At 47.7% G+C, this 10,299-nt stretch overlaps 1 protein-coding gene across 1 annotated transcript in view; it reads right to left on the bottom strand.

Annotated features, from left to right (window-relative positions):
* Positions 1-2,297: 2,297 nt before the first annotated feature.
* LOC142313017 (uncharacterized) overlaps positions 2,298-10,299 on the bottom strand; it is a 77,051-nt gene continuing 69,049 nt past the window's right edge. Inside the window, exon 13 of the mRNA XM_075352004.1 lies at positions 2,298-3,916. Coding sequence (XP_075208119.1) covers positions 2,406-3,916 — 1,511 coding nt within the window. The 3' untranslated portion in view covers positions 2,298-2,405. The remainder of the gene's footprint in view (positions 3,917-10,299) is intronic.

The raw sequence follows: 10,299 nt of genomic DNA, 5'->3' as shown, positions 1-10,299 counted from the left end.
CAAAGCTGGTATTAACCCTTTATTGCCCAGCGTGCCACTCCGTACCAGAGCCACTGGAAGAGTTGGATACAGCGCCAGAAGATGGCGCTTCTAAGAAAGTGCCATTTTCTGGGGCGGCTGTGGACTGCAATTTGCAGCAGGGGGGCCCAGAAAGCTTGGGCTATCCTGCGTGCGGATTCCAATCCCCAGCTACATAGTTGTACCTGGCTGGACACAAAAATTGGGTGAAGCCGACATTGTTTTTTTTTTGTTTTTTCTAATTATGGACTTCCCTATATCTTTGGTTCCCGGCTGGGTACAATTAGACAACTGGAGGTTGGGAGCAGCCCGTACCTGCTTGCTGTACCTAGCTTGCATACAAAAATATGTCGAAGCCCACATAATTTTTTTTTTTAAAGTTTTTTGGCAAAAAAAAAAAAAAAAGGTTTCCCTGGATTTTCTATGGCCAGTCAAGGTAACACCAAGCAGTGGGGGTTAGCAGTCAGTAGCTGCTTGGAATACCCTTAGCTAGCAATAGAAACTGCAGCGGAAGCCCACGCATATTTTTTTTTAATTATCTATTTTTTTTTTTAAAAAAAAAAAAAATGGGCTTCCCTGTGTTTTGATTGCCTGTCATCATAGTACTGCAAAAATAAATAAATCATTAAAACAAATGACGTAGCTCTCCGTGGTATTTTTGATTCTCAGCGCAGATAAAGCAGATGGCTAGGGGCTGCCACCCACATCTGCCTGATTTACCTTGGTTGGCGATCACAATACAGGGAAGCCCATTAATTTTCTTTATTTAAAAAAAAAAATGCGTGGGCTCGAGTCCCGCTGTATTTTGATCGCCAGTCAGGTAAGGCCAAGCAGTTGGGGGCTGGGATTCTCGGCAGTCCGCAGCCGCCCCTGGAAATAGCGCATTGTTTCTTAGCGCTATTTCCAGGTGCTTTACCTGGCTCGTCCAGCGGCCGTGATGGAGGTGGCTCGCTGGGTAATAAAGGGGTTAATACCAGCTTTGCATTCTCAGATAGTACTAAACCCGAAATTCATGGTGCCACACCAAATTAGACATGGCCACCAAGAATTTCTAGGAAACAGAAAAAAAAAAAACACAGAAATTATTAGAAATAAAACAAAAAAACATTTAGAGACTCCACCTTTATTATAAAAAAAAAATCCTTAGTCCGATGTAATCCACAGGGACAGCAATGTCAGCTTCATCACTCTGTACAGACACAGTCTATGCACAGTGAGAAGCAAAGCGCATTGTCAACTCTGCTTCATCACTGTGCTCAAACAGAATCTATACACAATGAGATGCACAGAGAGCCATTTCATCTCTGCTACATCACGGTGCATAGACAGTGTCTATACATAGTCAGAAGCACAGAGAGCCATGTCAGGTCTTGTACATCGCTCTGGACAGAGCGAGGTAGCAGGCTGACAGTGAGAGGATGATTTCACTTGCGTCTAGCATTGCATCACCCCACTCTCAGGACAGAAGCGCCTCATCTGCATGGAAATATATGCAGCTGAGACCCGCTGCCGTCGGGAGATTATGCACCATGATGCGATGACACTTGCATCACGGCGCACCAGACCTTTGATGACGTCATACTCACGTGACTAGTCCGTAGCCAATGAGGTAATACAACATTCACACGTGACTGGTCACATGGGCATGTCACGGTAGGTCCTTTCAGCCAGAGGTGCTTACCAGGGGGAACAGGAATGATCGGACGGACGCGGAAGCACAAGCGCTGGGAGACAGAGCCTGCAGGATGCGTCACAGGATTTGTAAGTATGATCATAATATTTTTTTAATAACGTGCTTTTTTTTTTTTTACAGCCCCTGGACTCGAACTGTAACACGAACGTCCCATAAAGCTCGTGTTCGTGCACATGAACACCATGTGTTCGGTACGGACCCCGACCTTTACAGTTCGGGTTCGCCCATCCCTAGTCAGGAATAGGAAAGGAATATCTTCTTTTCTTCAGGTCTTCAGTCAACAGCAGCAGAAGTGGTGGTGGTGGTGGTACAGGCTAAAATCATCTGTGGCACCACAAGGCTCATCAGATCTGCTGCAAAACAACACAGTGACAGCTCTCCAAGTTGGAATTTGGTAGAGCAGGGTGGTCACTGTGAGGTCAGACTGCATTTCTGCTCACTGATTGTGATCACGCGTCATCGTCTGATAGCTCCAATCAGTTCTAGGGCTGGTGATGATGCCGTAGCCTTGCTCAGCAAATTCAGAACATGAAGATAGCTTCAACCCTTTATGAGTAACAAGTCTTAATTTCTGATAAACGGAATTTAATTTTCAAATAAAACATTTTTTACATTCTGGATATGAAAATGGCTTCTCATGAGCTCTTTAATGTTTCACAAGAGTTGTTTTCAAAGAAAAGCATTTCCCACAATCTCAACATAGATAAGGCTTCTTCCCTTTGTGAATTTTTTTATGTTTAACCAAATATGGTTTACACACAAAACTTTTCCCACAGTCTGAACATAAAAATGGTTTGTCCCTTGTGTGAGTTCTCTGATGTTGAACAAGAGTTGATCTATCTACAAAACATATCCCACATTCTGAACATGAAAATGGCTTCTCCCCTGTATGAATTCTCAGATGTTTAAGAAAATTTGATTTGTGATTAAAATCCTTCCCACACTCTGAACATGAAAATGGATTCTCCCCTGTGTGAGTTCTCTTATGGTTAACAAGAACTGATTTATCTGCAAAACATTTCCCACATTCTGAACATGAAAATGGCTTCTCCCCTGTGTGAGTTCTCTTATGGTTAACAAGAACTGATTTATCTGCAAAACATTTCCCACATTCTGAACATGAAAATGGCTTCTCCCCTGTGTGACTTCTTTGATGTATAACAAAAGTTGATTTATTTCTAAAGCATTTCCCACATTCTGAACATGAAAATAGCTTCTCCCCTGTGTGCGTTCTCAGATGTATAAGACAATTTGATTTGTGGTTAAAATCTTTGCTACACTCTGGACAAGAAAATTGCTTCTCCCCTGTGTGAGTTCTCTGATGGATAACAAGAATTGATTTATTTAAAAAACATTTTCCACATTCTGAGCATGAAAATGGCTTCTCCCCTGTGTGAGTTCTCTGATGTTTACCAAGAGTTGATTTATCTACAAAACATTTCCCACATACTGAACATGAAAATCGCTTCTCCCCTGTATGATTTCTCAGATGTTTAACAAGAGAGGATTTATCTGCAAAACATTTCCCACATTCTGAACATGAAAATGGCTTCTCCCCTGTGTGAGTTCTTTGATGTTTAACAAGAGTTGATTTATCTACAAAACATTTCCCACATACTGAACATGAAAATGGCTTCTCCCCTGTGTGAGTTCTCTGATGTATAACAAAAGATGATTTGTTTGCAAAACATTTCCCACATTTTGAACATGAAAAAGGCTTCTCCCCTGTGTGAGTTCTGTGATGTGCAACAAAAGATGATTTGTTTGCAAAACATTTCCCGCAGTCTGGACATGGATATGGCTTCTCCCCTGTGTGAGTTCTCTGGTGTCTAACAAGGTTTGACTTTTCTGAAAAACATTTCCCACATTTTGGACATGGATAGGGTTTTTCCCCTGTGTGAGTTTTCTTATGTACAATAAGGCTTGATTGACGTTTAAAATATTTTCCACACTCTGAACATGAAAATGTCTTCTTTCCTTTGGTAGTTCTAACATTCCTTATGTTACTTTTATCTTCCTTAATAGCCTGTGATGAATCAGAAAATAGAACCTGTTTTATAGGATCAGATGATAGATCTTTGCTGTGACGCACCGAAGATACAGCTGAGATAACACAATGTCCTTGATATGTGTTTTCTGGCACACCAAGATTATATGATTGAAAGTCTAGTGTCAGAAGTCTGTTTGATCTCCTAATACAGTCACCTGCAAAGAATAAAACTTATTACATTTTCAATAATATAAACTCGGAAAAAGTTTTTTATTTTCTTTTTACTATGTAAAATGTCCACAAAAATTGCAAATCATGTTGCAAAATTAAAATATTCACTAAGGTATTTATGACAAAACAGTTCACATTTTAATCGAATACCACAGCACATGGACCACTAGATAATGATATCAGGCCACCAGGATCGACTCTAGCATTTTTCCAATGCAGTGTTGGATTCAGCATCTTCCTCGGTTCATATCTCAAAGTGTTGATCACCAATATTTTTTACTAAGACACTCAGTGGAGACTCATAAATGAGCCTGTCAGTCAGTAGTATTAGAACAAGTCTCCATAGGTCACTCACTATCAGCGGCAGACCCGACATTTCTCATGTTAATGAGAAATTCCATACCTGCCGCAGACCGGGAGTTACCTATGGAGCCTTGTTTTGAGAACGAGGCTTCATATGAATCACTGTGGGACATTACACCATTGAATAACGTTGGAACTTCAAGGATTTCTTTTTAAATAAGAAACTGGTAAAGGCGGGAGTGTGGGGAGTCTTAATTCAAATAAACTATGTTTTTCTGTGTGTTTTTTAACTGTAAACTTAGAGTTAGCAATTGGGTGTATGATAGATGCTTCTCTATTTCTAAGCACTGGGCTTGATGCCAGCTTTTTATTAGCCATACATTTGTACCTGTCATCCATCATCCTAAGCTTACGCTGAACCTTTCACCATACCGAAGAGAGCGAAGAAGAAAAATGCTACTCTTTCGGGATACTGGAAGACCCTATCACTGTAAATGTGCTGAACTGAGGGTGAAAACCATATGCAACTTACTAGTAAACTCCTGATGCCGGTTGTTGATAGCAAACTCGACCAAAGTTAAAAATGACGCCCAATCCTCCTGATTCTCAGAGGCAAAGCTTCTGAGATAAGTCTTCAGATTCTGATTAGTGCGCTCAGTCTGGCCGTTCGACTGGGGGTGAACAGCCAAAGCGAAAGACAATTGCACCCCCATTAGATGAGTACAGAATGCCTTCCAGAACTTTGAGACAAATTGAGTTCTGTGATCTGAGCCAACATTGGACGGAATCCCATGAAGTCTCACAATGTCATCAACAAGCACCTGTGCCAAAGTCTTGGCATTAGGTAATGCTGACAATGCAATGAAATGTTCCATTTTACTAAATCTGTTAACCACTACCAGAATTACATTCTTCACCACTAACAATGGCAGCTCAGTGATAAAATCCATGGACAAATGTGTCCATGGTCTAGAGCAGAGGTGTCAAAAACGTGGCCTGCATGCGACCCGTGAGGCTGCTTCTTGTAGCCTGCAGACACCTAGACCCTTAAAGATTGCGGTCTGGTACATGGGGCCGCCGCCGTCAATGCTTTCCCTCAGGTGAATATAATGTGCAGCACTGCGTGGAGAAGAACGTCTCTAAACATCTTTACTAAGGGCACCTGCCGTTGGCCAATCAGAGGCCAGCAGCTAATGGTGGTGTATTCTGATTGGCCGGCGGCCGCCAATAGTAAAGATGTGAGGAGTGCAGTGTCGCAAATCGCTCCCCAGTAGGAAAACACTGATGGTGGCAGCTGTGTGTACCAGACAGCAATCATCTCGGGGTCTAGGTGCCTTCAAGCTACAACAAGCAGGTAAGAGGACACCGAGGAAACAGAGGACAGGTGAGAAGAATTTTTTTTTTTGTATGTGATAAACATCATAACAGGGGATATTACTACAATATGGGCACATTACCACACGGGACAATATGGGCACATTACTACAAGGGGACAATATGGGCACATTACTACAAGGGGACAATATGAGCACATTACATCAAGGGGACAATATGGGCACATTATCACAGGGGACAATATGGGGACATTAGTATAGGATGAGGAAATTACTAAAAGATGAGAGCCAGGATGGAAATATTACTACAAAATGTTGGCCAAAATTACTATATGGTGGTAATTGTAAAACAATATTACTTCCAAGAATGAGATAAAATGTCTTGACCTCCTGCTGTCATGGCAATCATTGGGCCTCAGCGAGACATCATGAAGGTGCTGATCGGGTATCAGAATTCTCCCCAAACCATCTAAATGTTGCATTAGTCATGGATCACGGTATATAGACGGATAAACAGCCAGGGGCAGTACGGACACCAGATCCGGTTGTTGTAGCAGGATCTCAGCTATCACATAAGCTGAGCTACCAGAAGTGATGATGCGAGCACAGCTCCTCTGCCCACATATTGCCAGGACAAACCACTGTGTCCATTTGTGGAAATGTACTCCAAAATTAGACATAATGAGAAAGAAAGGTGTTAAAGGAAACCCATCACCAGAAAAATACAGTCCAATCTGCAAACACCATAGAGCAGTCATGGCGAACCTTTTACAGGCCGAGTGCCCAAACTGTAGTTCTAAACCCATTTTTTTTTCCGAAGTGCCAACCAATCCTATTATGTAAATAATTGATTTTAACCTTACCTTTGCAGTCTTCTCTTCTCTCCAGCAGGGGGCATCACGCTCATGCGTGCTTACCACACATGGAAGCTGAGCCCCTGCCCTTTCTAGACACAGCAGTTGGATTGATCTTTCTGGAAATAAATTGCAGCATATTTGACAGAGATTTTAGCATGGAATGCAATCAGATGTCACCCTGTAATCCACATCTACATTTCAAAGTCTGAACATCTTGAAATCCCATAAAGACGTACGAGTTGCTCCCCTCCCCTTTCATTGTGTAGTTATGTCCCCCTTCCTGGCCACTTCCTGGTAAACATGTCCCCCATCCTGATATATATTTCCTACATTCTGGTATATTTGTCCACATCATGGCCCCATCCTGGTAAATGTACCCCATTCCTGGTAAATGTACCCCATCCTGGTAAATGTACCCCATCATTGTAAATGTATCCCATCCTGGCATGTTCCCCCATGCTGTTAAATGACCCCATCCTGGTAAATGTACCTCATCCAAGCATGTTCCCTTATCCTGGTAAATGTACCCCATCCTGGCATTTTTCCTCATCCTGGCATGTTCATGTACCCCCATCCTGGCATGTTTCCCCCCATTCTGGTAAATGTATCCCCCATACTGGTAAATGTATCCCCCATACTGGTAAATGTATCCCCCATACTGGTAAATGTACCCCCCATACTGGTAAATGTACCCCCCATACTGGTAAATGTACCCCATCCTGGCATGTTTCCCCCCATTCTGGTAAATGTATCCCCCTTACTGGTAAATGTATCCCCCATACTGGTAAATGTACCCCCCATACTGGTAAATGTACCCCCCATACTGGTAAATGTACCCCTTCCTGGCATGTTTCCCTTCCTGCTAAATGTACCCCATCCTGGCATGATTTCCACCCATCCTTGCAGTCATGTTTCCACCAATGCTTACAGTCATGTTTACCCCCATCCTTGCAGCCATGTTTCCCCCATCTTTGCAGCCATGTTTCCCCCATCTTTGCAGCCATGTTTCCCCCATCTTTGCAGCCATGTTTCCCCCATCTTTGCACGTTTCTCTCCATCTTTGCAGCCATGTTTTCCCCGTGCTCTCCATGTTTTCCCCGTGCTCAGTTTGCCCCGTGCTGTTTGTATATGCCCCATGCTCCCATGTTCCCCCCGTGCTAGCTCTGTCCCCCGTGCTCCCCATGTTTCCCCCGTGCTCCCCATGTTTCCCCCGTGCTCCCCATGTTTCCCCGTGCTGGCTCTGTCCCCGTGCGCTCCATGTTTCCCCCGTGCTGGCTCTGTCCCCGTGCACTCCATGTTTCCCCCGTGCTGGCTCTGTACCCCGTGCGCTCCATGTTTCCCCCGTGCTCCCCATGTGTCCCCCGTGCGCTGCATGTTTCTCCCGTGCTCCCATGTTTCCCCCGTGCTGGCTCTGTCCCCGTGCGCTCCATGTGTCCCCCGTGCGCTGCATGTTTCCCCTGTGCGCTGCATGTTTCCCCCGTGCTCCCCATGTGTCCCCCGTGCGCTCCATGTTTCCCCCGTGCTGGCTCTGTCCCCGTGCGCTCCATGTTTCCCCTGTGCGCTCCATGTTTCCCCTGTGCGCTCCATGTTTCCCCTGTGCGCTCCATGTTTCCCCCGTGCTCCCATGTTTCCCCCGTGCGCTCCATGTTTCCCCCGTGCGCTCCATGTTTCCCCCGTGCTGGCTCTGTCCCCGTGCGCTCCATGTGTCCCCTGTGCGCTCCATGTTTCCCCTGTGCGCTCCATGTTTCCCCTGTGCGCTCCATGTTTCCCCCGTGCGCTCCATGTTTCCCCCGTGCGCTCCATGTTTCCCCCGTGCGCTCCATGTTTCCCCCGTGCGCTCCATGTTTCCCCCGTGCTGGCTCTGTCCCCGTGCGCTCCATGTGTCCCCTGTGCGCTCCATGTTTCCCCTGTGCGCTCCATGTTTCCCCTGTGCGCTCCATGTTTCCCCTGTGCGCTCCATGTTTCCCCTGTGCGCTCCATGTTTCCCCCGTGCGCTCCATGTTTCCCCCGTGCGCTCAATGTTTCCCCCGTGCTGGCTCTGTCCCCGTGCGCTCCATGTTTCCCCTGTGCGCTCCATGTTTCCCCTGTGCGCTCCATGTTTCCCCTGTGCGCTCCATGTTTCCCCTGTGCGCTCCATGTTTCCCCTGTGCGCTCCATGTTTCCCCTGTGCGCTCCATGTTTCCCCTGTGCGCTCCATGTTTCCCCTGTGCGCTCCATGTGTCCCCCGTGCTCCCCATGTGTCCCCCGTGCGCTTCATGTTTCCCCCGTGCTCCCCATGTGTCCCCCGTGCGCTGCATGTTTCTCCCGTGCTCCCCATGTGTCCCCCGTGCGCTGCATGTTTCTCCCGTGCTCCCATGTTTCCCCCGTGCGCTCCATGTTTCCCCCGTGCTCTCCATGTTTCCCCCGTGCTGGCTCTGTCCCCGTGCGCTCCATGTGTCCCCCGTGAGCTGCATGTTTCCCCCGTGCGCTGCATGTTTCCCCCGTGCGCTCCATGTTTCCCCTGTGCGCTTCATGTTTCCCCTGTGCGCTCCATGTTTCGCCTGTGCGCTTCATGTTTCGCCTGTGCGCTTCATGTTTCGCCTGTGCGCTTCATGTTTCTCCCGTGCTCCACATGTGTCCCCAGTGTGCTGCATGTTTTTCTCGTGCTCCCATGTGTCCCCCGTGCACTCCATGTTTCCCCCGTGCGCTCCATGTTTCCCCCGTGCGCTCCATATTTCCCCCGTGCGCTCCATATTTCCCCCGTGCGCTCCATATTTCCCCCGTGCTGGCTCTGTCCCCGTGCGCTCCATGTGTCCCCCGTGCACTGCATGTTTCCCCTGTGCGCTGCATGTTTCCCCCGTGCTGGCTCTGTCCCCGTGCGCTCCATGTTTCCCCCGTGCGCTCCATGTTTCCCCCGTGCGCTCCATGTTTCCCCCGTGCGCTCCATGTTTCCCCCGTGCGCTCCATGTTTCCCCCGTGCGCTCCATGTTTCCCCCGTGCTGCTCTGTCCCCGTGCGCTCCATGTTTCCCCTGTGCGCTCCATGTTTCCCCTGTGCGCTCCATGTTTCCCCTGTGCGCTCCATGTTTCCCCCGTGCTCCCATGTTTCCCCCGTGTGCTCCATGTTTCCCCCATGCTGGCTCTATCCCCGTGCGCTCCATGTTTCCCCTGTGCGCTCCATATGTGTCCCCCGTGCGCCCCATGCGCCTCATGTTTCCCCCGTGCTCCCCATGTGTCCCCCGTGCTCCCCATGTGTCCCCCGTGCGCTTCATGTTTCCCCCGTGCTCCCCATGTGTCCCCCGTGCGCTGCATGTTTCCCCCGTGCTGGCTCTGTCCCCGTGCTCCCCATGTGTCCCCCGTGCGCTGCATGTTTCCCCCGTGCAGGCTCTGTCCCCCCCCACATCTTGGCACAGCCGCAGAGGCTAAAAATAAAAAAAAAAACTCACCTTCTGGCCCCCACTCCTCCACTGCTGCGTCCTCAGTCACTTCAGTTCCCGCGCGGCCACACGACACCGGCGCCGCCTACTGACGCTCCTCCGTCTCCTAGGCAACAGGCCTGCAGCCCAGGAGAGGAGGCGTGTCAGAGCGAGGAGAAATGTCTCCTCTGCTAAACACCAGTTTGAGCTGCTGGCGCGATCACACCAGCAGATCAAACTGGCGCAGTGTGGCGACACAGCGCGTGCCAGCACAAACGGCTCTGCGTGCCCTGTCTGGCACGCGTGCCATAGGTTCGCCATCACTGCCATAGAGGATGCTGAAAAGATTGATGTATAGTGGTTTAAAAAACAAAGGGTGTAAATACTTATGCAACCATATGATTTTAGTTCTTTTTCCACTCAAAAAGATTTTAGATTGTTTCACGATTGAAGTGCACAGATTATGAGCGACATTAAAGA

This window comes from Anomaloglossus baeobatrachus, chromosome 5 (genome assembly GCF_048569485.1).
Source record: "Anomaloglossus baeobatrachus isolate aAnoBae1 chromosome 5, aAnoBae1.hap1, whole genome shotgun sequence".
NCBI classification, from domain to species: Eukaryota; Metazoa; Chordata; class Amphibia; order Anura; family Aromobatidae; genus Anomaloglossus; species Anomaloglossus baeobatrachus.
Note: the sequence above shows the minus strand (reverse complement) of the source record. Positions and strands in the feature narration are given on the sequence as shown.